Source organism: Caretta caretta, chromosome 3 (assembly GCF_965140235.1).
Source record: "Caretta caretta isolate rCarCar2 chromosome 3, rCarCar1.hap1, whole genome shotgun sequence".
NCBI lineage: Eukaryota > Metazoa > Chordata > Testudines > Cheloniidae > Caretta > Caretta caretta.
Genome location: NC_134208.1, coordinates 114368571 through 114381129, shown reverse-complemented (window position 1 = coordinate 114381129; position 12559 = coordinate 114368571). Strand labels below are relative to the sequence as shown.

General features: G+C 38.6%; 1 protein-coding gene across 4 annotated transcripts in view; it reads left to right on the top strand.

Moving 5' to 3' along the window:
- The window catches only part of KATNA1 (katanin catalytic subunit A1), a 30576-nt gene that overhangs the window by 13685 nt on the left and 4332 nt on the right, over window positions 1–12559 (top strand). For 3 of the 4 annotated variants that reach the window (XM_048844267.1, XM_048844269.2, XM_048844268.2), the window contains 7 exons: window positions 831–1014; window positions 2514–2635; window positions 3791–3896; window positions 7284–7442; window positions 9444–9570; window positions 11294–11428; window positions 12222–12348. In XM_048844267.1, coding sequence (XP_048700224.1) covers window positions 831–1014; window positions 2514–2635; window positions 3791–3896; window positions 7284–7442; window positions 9444–9570; window positions 11294–11428; window positions 12222–12348 — 960 coding nt within the window. The remainder of the gene's footprint in view (window positions 1–830; window positions 1015–2513; window positions 2636–3790; window positions 3897–7283; window positions 7443–9443; window positions 9571–11293; window positions 11429–12221; window positions 12349–12559) is intronic. The other variant, XM_048844270.1, reaches the window with a different exon arrangement.

Below are 12559 nucleotides of genomic sequence, written 5' to 3'. Positions count from 1 at the left end.
GGTTAAGCTGGTCGTTTTGGGAAGGGAATGTGTGTGCAGGGTTAGAAAACAAAAGCTTGGTGGAGTTGCTGTTTTTTTGGAGGCTTGAGATGAGACTTGGATCCTGGTAAGGCAACTTCATATTAAATCTTACTGTTTTATCAGTAACCATTTTTTTTTAAATATTTTGCTTCTAAGAAACGTAGATTAGTGCACTAGCATTTCATCTCTGGAGTCAGAATCTGATGGTTCTTGTGGTGTTTCAAAAAAAAAAAGCTGCAGTTGTACATGTAGCTTTTTGTTATTAAGGGCCTAAACAGAGAGGGGCAACGTTTGAAGTCTCCAAACTCTTTTCCCTCCTTGGTTTGCAAAGTCTGTGTAAGTCTTCTGAAGGAGGTGAAATGCTCCAGTGGATTTTTTGACTTATACTGACCAGTGATCCAGTATTCATGAGAAGCTTTTTCATTCTGTGCAAGTGATCAAGGAAGAATACTCTGGTATAGGGATTTCAGTTTCTGTTGGATCATAAGCATCTTTAGGATAGCACCAAGAGCATTGGTACTTTAACATATTATAAATGTATTAAGCTTCTGGTGTAGGTAGGCTAAGTATAGACAAAGGATGAAGTGAGTTTGAAAAGTATGAAATCTCAGTGACTTTATTTTAAAATAAAAGTTCTGGTTTTTGAGCTTAGCTTTTATATTGGCAACTTGTAATATTGGTGGCATCGTAAAATTAAATAGGTAAGAGAGTATTTATTTTGGGCAATTCATAGTTAAGATTTGATGAGGTTTGGTAAAGGTCACCATAGTTTTAAATTTAAACCTTTTGTATATGTTATGACCAATCAGACCTTCTCCAGGAGCCAGAAAACGTCAATCTGTTCAGTGCAATGATTGCAGAGGTCACAATAACCGTGTAAGTGCAGCCGTCAGAGGCCCTCACCGGCCCGCCTCTCGAAATCCTAATGATAAAGGGAAAGCAGTCCGTGGCCGAGAAAGGAAGGATCAGCAGAATAAAGGAAGAGAGGAAAAGGTAAACTTGTAGATCATTTCATGAAGTTTAGAGATTTGTGGTTTCATTGCATCCTTACGTTGGGGGATAGGGAGATGACTAGTGAAAAGACGTTATCTTTGACCAAACTTAAAACTTGTATAGTGCTTCTCATATTTAAAACACTATATACAAGCATGAAACCTCGGAACATATCTGTAAGGTGTTTAATGGATGAAGATGAACACTGAAGGACAGCATAATTGGCTGAAGGCCACATAGATTAATTAGCAGAGCCAGGGCTTAGAACTTTTGCCAGTTGCTGACCTCAAATCCTGTACATGTTCCCCTAGACGATATTGCCTCTTTGTAAAGCCCTTCTGCTGTGTAACTCAGACCTTATACAAGAGTTCATTGGAAATTCTTGGACATGGCTGTTTACAAGAAATACAAAATTGTATTACTTCAGTCCTCATTTCAGTAGCTGATTCAAATTTTGAGAGTCAGAGTGAATTATTTTTTTATATACGACTCTTGCAGACGACAGTGGGAGGCTGTTGCCTTGTATCTTTCAAAACATCTGGAAGCAAAATTTCTCAGGATTCACTTAACTCTTAAGGGAGATCTTAAACCTCTCATTCAGAAAGTCAGCCTGATCTCAGCTAGTTACATTTCTCTTTTTTTAAAAACAAACTAGCAATATATCTGGATTCAATCTAAAAACGACTATTCTTCCAGTCAGAACTAGGTCAGAACTGTGCAATTCCCAGAAGGACAGTGTCACATAATAATAACCTGATAATGGCTGAAATAAGAGATCACATTCAACAAGTAAAATCCATCTTTGACATAGCTTTCTAAAATAAACCAATGTCTTTACCAAATAAATCAAAGCCAACCTATTAATGTCCACAGAACTGATGGAAAGATAGAATCCAGGGTTTACTTCCGTTTCTGTAATCTCTAAAAGTGCTTCGATATAGGGGTGTCATGCATAATATAAACTGCCTCGTTAGAACTAGACACCTGGAAATGAAATAGCATGTACACCATATTGTATATCGTTGTAAATTAAACAGTTAGCGTGGGAGGTAGGCAGGGTTCAGTGCTTTATACTAGTGATAGTATCAAATCCTACTCCCATTAATTTCAATGCGAGTCTTGCAGCTGATTTTAGTAAGAGCAGGATTAACTCTAATAAGTAAAATGCTACATTGAACCTTTAGAAAGAAAGGAAAAAAATGTTGCCTCTGTGCCTTCGGTGGGCTTTGCTGATGGTGAAGTGTTAATGAAAAGTTTTCTTAACCAAGTCAGTTTGAGATAGATATATATTTATTTATTAGTAAAGGCACTTTGAAAGCATCACAGGGGCAGAATATTTATGCAGGGATTCAGAGCTAGATGGGATCCCTTTTATCCCCAAAATTCCAGCCTTCAGAGCCACTGTTGGGTCTACCCAGGAGAAGGCAATATATAATACTGCAGTACAGCCTCTCATGAATTCAGACTATCACATGTATCAATTTTGTTTTTTAACATAGAACAAGTCGTCATCTGATGTTTCAGAATCTGAGCCAAAGAAGTTTGATGGTACTGGGTATGATAAAGACTTAGTAGAGGCTTTGGAAAAAGATATAATTTCTCAAAATCCCAATGTTCGATGGTAAGTTTGAGTAAAATTAAGCTTATATCCAGGTTGCAGTTTTTCTGTTATAAAGTGGAGGCTATCTTTTTGGGATTAACTTTTTGACACATTAAATAATTACAGCTACATTGTTTTTTCTATTTTAAAGTAAGTTTGCTTGCTTGAATGTTTCTAGCGCTCTTTTTAATTACAAGAAAACTGGTGGGAAACTTCTCCAAATCCGCCTTATAGTCCAGTGTCTGAGCTGCTCATGCATGAGGCACTGTTTCAGTATATGAAAGATTATATTAGGTCTGCCAGTGTCTTTTGGAAAGGCTTTCTGCTGTATAGCTCTATGCTAGCAAAAGGACTTGTCACTAATGGGTCCACCTGAATTGGTGCTGAAAATAGTGTAACCTCTAGTGGAAAAAGACAATCATTTTTCAGCGTTTACAGAAAGTGTTCAAACCTAGTCTCAAACAAGAAGGGAAGCATAGTTGCCTTGAATATGCTGATCAGAATATCACAAGATCAGGTTTCTTGGGCTGTCAAAGTCCTTAGTGGGAGAGCTACAGAACAGGCAGTGGTAACACACAAGCTTCCCATAAACTGCCTTAACCAGTGTTCTTCCTCCCTGACTGCACGGAAAGGCTGAGGGCACAAGTGAGAACGTAGTTTAATTTCAATGTCTTTTCAGTCGTTGGCACCTCTGTGGAGATTACAATTGAAGAATTGATGAGAGAATTTGCCCACTAGTAGTCTGATTACAGTAAAGCTGGAAAGTATAATTTCCAGCTTGAGGAGACATACCCATGCTGCTCTGATCAAGCTAGTGTGCTAAAAATAGAAGTATAGCCGCTGCAGCACAAGCAGCAGGAGGGGCTAATTGCCCCAAATACGTACTTATGGTCTTGAATGGGATCGTACTCCAGGTGTCTAGTCCCTCTTGTTGGTCATGCAGCTTTGGCTACACTTCTGTTTTGAATATGCTACAGGTTTGTGTACCCGAGCTGGAAATTGCCTCTTCTAGCTCCAGTGTAGATATTCCCTAGAAACAGAACTAGACCAACTCATTCATATAGGCTACTAAATAGCTATTAATGGTAATAAAAGTGTTTTGCATCTTGAATTGAACAGTGATCAGGCATGTCCCTGTCATAAAGTGTTAAACAACGTTCTTTTTTTCTCTATCAGGGATGATATAGCTGACTTAGTTGACGCCAAAAAATTGCTCAAAGAAGCTGTAGTCTTACCAATGTGGATGCCAGAATTCTTTAAGGGAATTAGAAGACCGTGGAAGGTAAGAAATTGCTGATTCTTAGCATGCAGTGTAATTCTAAGACCTGTCCTAAGTGGGGCACCTGAACTCACAAATATTCTGTGTATATTATATCTACCCATCTTTAACCAAAACTTTTAAGGCAACTGTGTGTCGTTTGAATACAAATGAAGTTAGTGTAGGCTAAAACATATACTGACGTGCGCATTCTGTTCAAGGAAGTAATATCACTTCACTACTTAGTTTTGAATAGAATCATAGAAATGTAGGACCGGAAGGGACCTCGACAGGTCATCTAGTCTAGTCCCCTGCACTAAGGCAGGACGAAGTATTATCTGAACATCCTTGACAGGTGTTTGTCCAACCTGTTCTTAAAAACCTTACATGACAGCAATTCCACAACCTCCCTAGGTAATTTGTTCCAGTGCTTAACTAACCTTAAGTTAGGAAGTTTTTTCCTAATGTCTATCCTAAATCTCCCTTACTGCAATTTAAGACCATTGCTTCTTGTCCTGTCCTTGGTGGTTAAGGAGAAAATTTATCATCTACCTCTTCATAACAATCTTTTATGTACTCGAAGACTGTTAGGTCTCCCCTCAGTCTTCCGCAGACTAAACAAACCAATTTTTTTCAGTCTTTCCTCATAAAATGTGTTTTCTAGACCTTTGATCATTTTTGGTGCTTTCCTATGGACTTTCTGAAATTTGTTCACATCTTTTCTGAAGTGTTCTGCTCAGAACTGGACGTGGTACTCCAATTGAACCCTTATCAGTGCTGAGTAGAATGAAAGAATTACTTCTTGCGTCTTGATTACAACACTTCTGCTAATACAACTCAGAATTACGTTCACTTTTTTTGCAACAGTATTATTGTGATCCACTGTAACTCCCAGATCCTTTTCTGCAGTACTCCTTCCTAGGCAGTCATTTCCCATTTTCTGTGTGCGCAACTGACTGTTCCTTTCTGCGTGGAGTACTTTGCATTTGTCCTTACTGAATTTCATCCTATTTAATTTAGACCATTTCTCCAGTTTGTCCAGATCATTTTGAATTTTAATCTGGTCTTTCAAAGCTCTTGCAACCCCTTCCAGCTTGGTATCGTCCACAAACTTTAAGTGTACTCTCTGTGCCATTATCCAAATTATTTCTGAAGATATTGAATAGAACCAGGTCAGATCTCTCTGAGGCGCCACTATATATGGCCTTCCAGCTCGATTGTGAACCATTGAGGATGACTCTGAGTGTGGTTTTTCACCTTTATAGTAGATGTGTCTTCCAGGCTGTATTTCTCTAGTTCAGAGGTGTTCGAACTGTTTGACGTGCCCCCTAGGGCAGTGTGGAGGAACTCTTATGGGGGCGAGTGGTGACGCCAGGCAGCTCATGCCAGCCCCCACAGGGGTGGGAAGGGAGTGCCACCTCCAGCTCCAACTCACCTCAGTGGGCCACCCAGCCTGTGGGTCAGTGTCAACATCTGCTGGGCCCATTTCCACTTCTGGCAGATTCTGAGCCCAGCTCTGGCTCTGTCCCCAGAGACCATTGCATATGCCTTCCCCAACCCTGAAAACCCAAGTGGGGAGGGGCAGAGGACCAGGTATTGGCCCTGCCATAGCGGTGCATCCTGGCTGCAAGGTAGAAGCAACCTGCTGCTGAGGGAGCCTTGGTTTGGTATCTGTGTATTTGAAACTTACCGGTGTAGGTAATTTAATTAAAGTTGTATTAAGGTCTCTGTTAGGTTTATAAATAGGCTAACAAGTATACTTTTGCATGTGTCTATTTTTGTCTGAGTTGCAGGGGTGTAACCAAAATGTGACTCAAATTGGGGGGCTCAGCTCAAAGTTTGCAAATCACTGCTCTAGTTTATTTATGTCATGTGAAAGTCATGAGACAATATCAAAAGCCTTACTAAAGTCAAAATCTACTATCGCATCTACTGCTTTCTCCCTATCCGCAAGGCTTGTTAATCTGTCAAAGAAGGACACTAGGTTGGTTTGAAATGATTTGTTCTTGACAAATCTGTATTGACTGTTTACCATCTTATTTTCTTCTAGGTGGTTACAAATTGATGGTTTGATTATTTGCTCCATTATCTTTCTGATTAGGGAAGTTAAGCTGAATGGTCTATAATTCCCTGGGTTGTCTTTATTCCTCTCTTTATAGATAGGTATCTAATTTTGCCCTTTTCAAGTCCTTAAGCATCTCTCCTGTCCTCCACAAATTCTCAAAGATAATTGCTAATAGCTCAGATGTCTTCAGCCAGTTCAAGAATTCTAGGATCTATTTCATCAGGCCCTAATCACTTGAAGACATGTAACTTGTTCTTTTCCTATTTGAGCCTCAGATTCTACCCCATTTACACTGATGTTCTCTGTTAGTTGTCCAATCACTGCTAACTTTTTTTTGGTGAAAAGTGAAAATAAAAGGTATTTAATTAAGACTTTGGCCATTGCTGCGTTTTCTGTTTTTGTCCCCCCTTTTCCCCTCCTGCCCTTCATTTAGTAATGGGCCTACCCTGTCCCTCATTGTTGTCTTGTTTCCCATGAATTTGTAAAATGCTTTCTTATTACCCTTTATATCCCTAGCTAGTTTAATCTCATTTTGTGCCTTGGCCTTTCTAATTTTGTCCTTAAGTGCCTGTGTGTGTGTGTGTTCATTCAAACCTTGTAATTTGACCTAGTCTCCACTTTTTGTATGACTCTCTTTTTTGTTTCAGGTCATGGACGATCTCTTAATTAAACAAGGTGGCCTCTTACCATGCTTCCTGTCTTTTCTAAGCATTGGAATAGTTTGCTCTTGTGCCCTTAATAACATCTCTTTAAAAAACTGCCAACGCTCCTGAACTCCCTTTTCCTTTAGCCATATTTTCCATGGGATCTTCCCTACCAACTCCCTGAGTTTACTAAAGTCTGCCTTCCTGAGTGCATTGTCTCTATTCTGCTGTTTTTCCCTCCTACCACTCCTTAGAATCATGAACGCCATAATTTCATAATCACTTTCAACCAAGCTGCCTTCCACCTTCAAATTCTCCACTCGTTCCTCCCTGTTTGTTGGAATCAAAGCCAGAATAGCCTCTCACCCATTTGCTTTCTCCACCTTCTGTAATAAAAGTGGCCTCCAATGCATTTGAAGAACTTGTTGGATAATTTGTACCCTGTTGACTTACTTTCCCAACAGATGTCTGGGTAGTTGAAATCACCACCAAGCCCTGCGTTTTGGATGATTTTGTTAGTTTAAAAAAAGCCTCATCCACCTTCTCTTCCTGGTTTGGAAATGTAATTAAGCAAAAGTTCGTACTAAATCGTCCAACACTGAGGCTATCAAACAGTTTCTTAGGCTATGATTGTTGCAGTGGGTTTTCACTAGCCTTAACAGATTTTTGGTACATCACTTTGGACTGTCTCTTTTCAAATAGGGTGTGCTGATGGTTGGTCCACCTGGTACTGGAAAGACTCTCCTTGCAAAAGCCGTAGCTACTGAATGCAAAACAACATTTTTCAACATCTCTTCATCAACACTTACTTCAAAATACAGAGGAGAATCTGAGAAACTTGTCCGCCTGCTGTTTGAAATGGTGACTAACAACTCTAAAAGGAATAGTGGGTTGTAATTCTGTTCCCAGAGTAGTGAAACCTACGCAAGATACAGTGTGGCAGTAGGCCTCCAAGTTAAAGCCTTATTAGTTATTTTGAAGTTTGAGACCCTCAGTTTTTAGTGTGTGTATAAATATGCACACAGGTATTATTCATAGAAAACCACTTGTAAAAATTGACAGAATGGTCCTGCTTAGCGTATGTGCTCATACCTCAGGTTGAATTAAAGCATAAGCGCTTTCAGCCAAACTTATGGCCACAGTTCTTGGATTCATGTGACTGCATCAGAATCTCCAGTTTCATTTTAATAAAAGGTTGCTATTCCTCATGGTTTTTAGAAAAACTGTGAATAGTGTAACCAATGTAGTAATGTCTGCCTCAGTCAGCAAGCAGCCCAAAACAATAGCTCAATGGTGGAAGGAGGGGTTTGGCATATTGTGACGTAGATAAACCTTCAGGTACATGGGAAAGGTATACTTGTATAAGATAATGTGAATTTAACTCATTATAGTTGTACCACTATACTCCCCATGTGGACATGCTGATTCTAGTTTAAGAACTTTTTTGTGGTTTCGCTTATGCCTCTTTGAAAATGGTTTAAAGTAGGCTGAAAAAAGCCACTCTTATTCCAGAATAAGTACCTCCACAGGGAGTTTAAATCACTAGTTATACAAACATAATGGGTGAAACTTTCCAAGTAGACATACCCAAAGGCTCCAGATTTCCTTAATCAAGGCCTGCTTATACCTACTAATAATGTGATACACTAAAATAAACATTTTCTGTCTGAGACACTATTTGGTTTGTGCTTTCTACAAATAGACTTTGCAGGCTGATTTGAAATAACTCCCTAAAGACAAAACTACTAAAATTCAAAACCTTGCTCTGCGACTTTAGATCCCAATTAAGTAGATTAGATATGGTCACACAATCATCCGCTATATAAAATGTGTAGTGTTCCCTTTTAGCTAAGAATAACACAAATTTTAATCTTCAGTTCAAATCATATAATGTGGTTAAGACTCAGTAGTCTACAGAGCATGTGACACTTGGAATTAATGGAGTGGTGGACTCAGTAAAGGCTTTTCTACATTGCCAAGTTCAAATGCAGTGCATTCTGGGGTGAACAGTCTTGTAAAATGTGGTTATTGTAGCCTCAGTTCTACAAACAAATCCTATCACATTGCTGTGGGAACTTCAGGTTTGAATTTATTGAAGTTGACCACATTATACATGGTAAAGGCATCAAAGTTAATGCCATATACAGCAACAGAAAATATTATGTATGCACAAAGCAATATGTTATAATTGCTGTAGGACAATAACTTTGAATTTCCTAGGTGTTTTTCTCTCTTTTTATCAAATCTCAAGGTCTGGCTAGGATTAGCATGTGACTGCCAGGCTTCTTGGAAACATGTGCTACAGGAATTAGTGTGGATGAATCAGTTGGTGGCATTCACCCCTTGTAGTAGTAATGAACTGATTATCCCAACATGGTTTTAGTGCTGATTTAGGAGATTTGACCTTGGTTTCATTAAAGATCCCATAACATATTACAGGTGTTAACTTTAGTGTCCTGGTCAGATAACTACCTTCGATAATTACTGTGCTTATTTAAATTACATTCTGGGGTGCACGTTGAGCTGGATGTGACATTCATTTCCATGGTAAATTTATTGTATAGTGTTGCTGCAGGCTGTTAAATAGCTGGCATGTAATAATCTAAGGGTTACTACACTTGAGTAGGATAATGTTCTGCTTTTATATCATTGCTACTGAAAGCATAATTTCTCATGGTATGTATGTTTGAAAGGTGGAGGTAAGGGAGAAGAGATGTTGGCTATTTATTCCTATTGTGGTGAATCCCCAAAGCCAAGACAGCTTGCTTATAGGCAGCTCTAGGAGATGTGACAATTCCAAAGAAATAAGATTATCTTAAGCTTTATTTAAACTGATGTAATTTCAGTTTCTGATTTCTCTAGGCTCGATTTTATGCACCAACAACTATATTTATTGATGAGATAGACTCTATCTGTAGTCGCAGAGGAACCTCGGAGGAGCATGAAGCCAGTCGACGGGTAAAAGCAGAACTGCTGGTTCAGATGGATGGTAAATGAACTTAATCATAGTTGATGGTTCTGGGTTATGGGAAAAAATAAAAGGATTTAATTTTATTCTTTTAGGCACAAGAACTTACTTATGCTGTTTTTAAAAAGGCAGATTAAAATGATAAACACATAAACATTACTCAAACTCACAAGACACTACAAATATACTGAGCTCATCTGTACTACCTTATCTACTCCCGCAAACGCTCTTCAGTATCTGAATCTCAACTTCGTATTGTAACTTCAGAATAATTGAGCTTCCTCAAAAGTGTGGAATCATTGAGCTCCTTGTCAGTCATGACTCCTTTTATATAACCCTACACTTCCCACAAGTGATTTTTCCCCCTTCCAGCCTAACCCTTCCCCCTTAATAGTCCAATAAAGTAGAGCAGTCAGATGTAGCTGTATAGCTGTAGTAGCAGAAAGTCTTCAAAGACAACCATCACTAAGCGCTCCAGACTGTAGTCTTCTATACAAGTGATTTGAATAACTGTAATCTATGCAAATTTAAACTTCTAAGGGCAGTTAACATCACCTCCAAAAGGATTCACATTATGATATTGTTTTTAAATAGCATTTGAATAAAAATGGCACACTTCAGTTACTTTCTACAGTTAATTTAAGCAATTGTTACTGAATAGGGAAAAACCCATGCCAGTTTTATTTGTGCAGAAAATTAGCTATTTTAATTTCAAATTCTTTGCTCAACACTGTTGAATATGTACTTAAAGAAACCTTCAAATCCTTTGCTAATCTGCAGAATAACTTGTGTTAGGATTCCAGGAGTCATAAAATCTTTTTTTTAAACTTGAGCAGTCTGATCCTGCACCCATTTAAGTCTATAGAGAAACTCCCATTGACTTAAATAGGAGCATGGTCAGAGCCCTTGAGACACTTTCCTTGCAATTCAGATATTTGCATCAGTAATGAATTTTTCATTAGCTCCCTTTTTTAGCCATGGAATTTTGGAATATTCATAAATGGTGTCTTGTTATGCTTTAATATTAGGGCAAACAGTACAGTGGGTATTCCAGGGTCTGTCACTGATTACAAGCAAAATCTGTCGGTTTTGTCATTAGAATGATTTACAAATAAACACCTTGGTAACAGATGTAGAGGATGACAATTCTAGTAAAACACATCTTGGATTTTTATTAGTAAAAGCTATTTATATAGTGCCACTAATTTAACAATGCTTTACAGATTAAAATACTTCCTGTCTGTTCAAAAGGGTTTTAGTCCATGGACCTAATCCACCAGTCTTGAATGCTGACTTTCCTGGGACTTCTTATGTTAATAAAAATTACTCACCTGAGTAAGGGATTGCAGTATCAGGCCTACAAATTGGTGGGGAAGATCTGATTTTGATAGCAGCAGTTACACTTTTTGGCGTGGCTGTTAATGACATTTTTGAGTATTCTTATTTTTAGTTCCATTCTAAGTTTTCACGTTGACACCCTGTGATAAAGGCAAAAATCCAGGCAGATATTGCAAAATTGTCTGTATGTTGATGCAGAAGGACTTGCCCATCTTGTGAAACTTATATCAATGTTAACCTCAGTTCTCTGACCTAGAATTTGCAGTTCTTCATCCCAAAATGGCAGGTAGAACTAAAATTAAACTTGCACTTTAATATTAGATCTCAGGGTATCCGTGATTCTGTATCTATATAGGATCTTCCCATGATAGCTGAATAGGTTTAACTATTTCCCCTCCTACCACAGGTGTTGGAGGGGCTGCTGAAAATGATGATCCTTCCAAAATGGTTATGGTACTTGCTGCTACTAATTTTCCTTGGGATATTGATGAGGCCCTAAGACGACGACTAGAAAAGAGAATTTACATTCCTTTACCATCAGGTACAAAGATTTCCTTAGATTAAAAAAAAAAGTGATCGTTGCTTCTTTTGTTTTGTGATGAGTCTTGTGATTTTTGGCAGTATCTTAGTATACTGTGCCGGACATCTGGGCTCGGAAGAGACCTTTGAACTTTGGAGGCACTTTACCCTGAGTGTATTGTTTGGTTGAATGCATTCATGGTCTGGATATGGAAGAGAGTGCATCAAGTTCCATAACACCACAGACAAAGCATTAAAATGGCAGGTACATGTGGGTATAAGGCCAATGGATACAGAGATAAGCCTAGAACAGAGAGGTGAAAAACAATCTAAGGACTATAATTGATTGAATTTCAAAAATAGGAATGCAAAGTTAACACTCCTAAAAAGTGGCCTGACTTTCAGAAATGCTGAGTGCCCAGCTGCAACCTCTTACGTCTAAGGAGGTTGTGGAAACTCCTTCACTGGAAGTTTTTCAAAAGGAGGCTTGATAGCCATCTGTGTTGGATGGTTTAGACACAACAAATCCTGCATCTTGGCATGGAGTTAGACTAGATGACCCTTGTGGTCCCTCTAACCCTATGATTCTAAGTCCATTTGCGCTCAGCGCTTCTGAAAATCAGGCAACTTGTTAGGATCCTAAATATAGACTTAGGAACTTAACTTTGTGCTCCTGTTTCTGAAAATATTTGCCTTCTGAATTGGACTTTAGATGTAGATGTAGAATAGAGCAAAGGAGGATTAAAACAAATTAGAGCCAGCCTGTGTGTATCTTTTGAATCACAGAATTATAGACATGCTATTTTTTTGTTTAGCAAAAGGCAGAGAAGAACTCTTACGGATAAACCTGCGAGAGTTGGAACTGGCTGATGATGTTGACCTTGCAAATATAGCTGAAAAAATGGAGGGTTATTCTGGTGCAGACATTACCAATGTATGCAGGTATGTCAGAATTGCAACCTTATAAAACAGTTTCTCTTGTTGAATCACTTATTTGAGAACTAGTCGGCCTTAATCATGTCCGGTAGCGACCCTAATTTGGTGACTGAAATTAACAGTACTCCGAAAACACAAATCTTGTCACTAAGTTAAAGGCTTATTAAACTGACTTGGTTCTCCGAGTAGTTTTCACATTCTGTCTGCTTCTTGAACT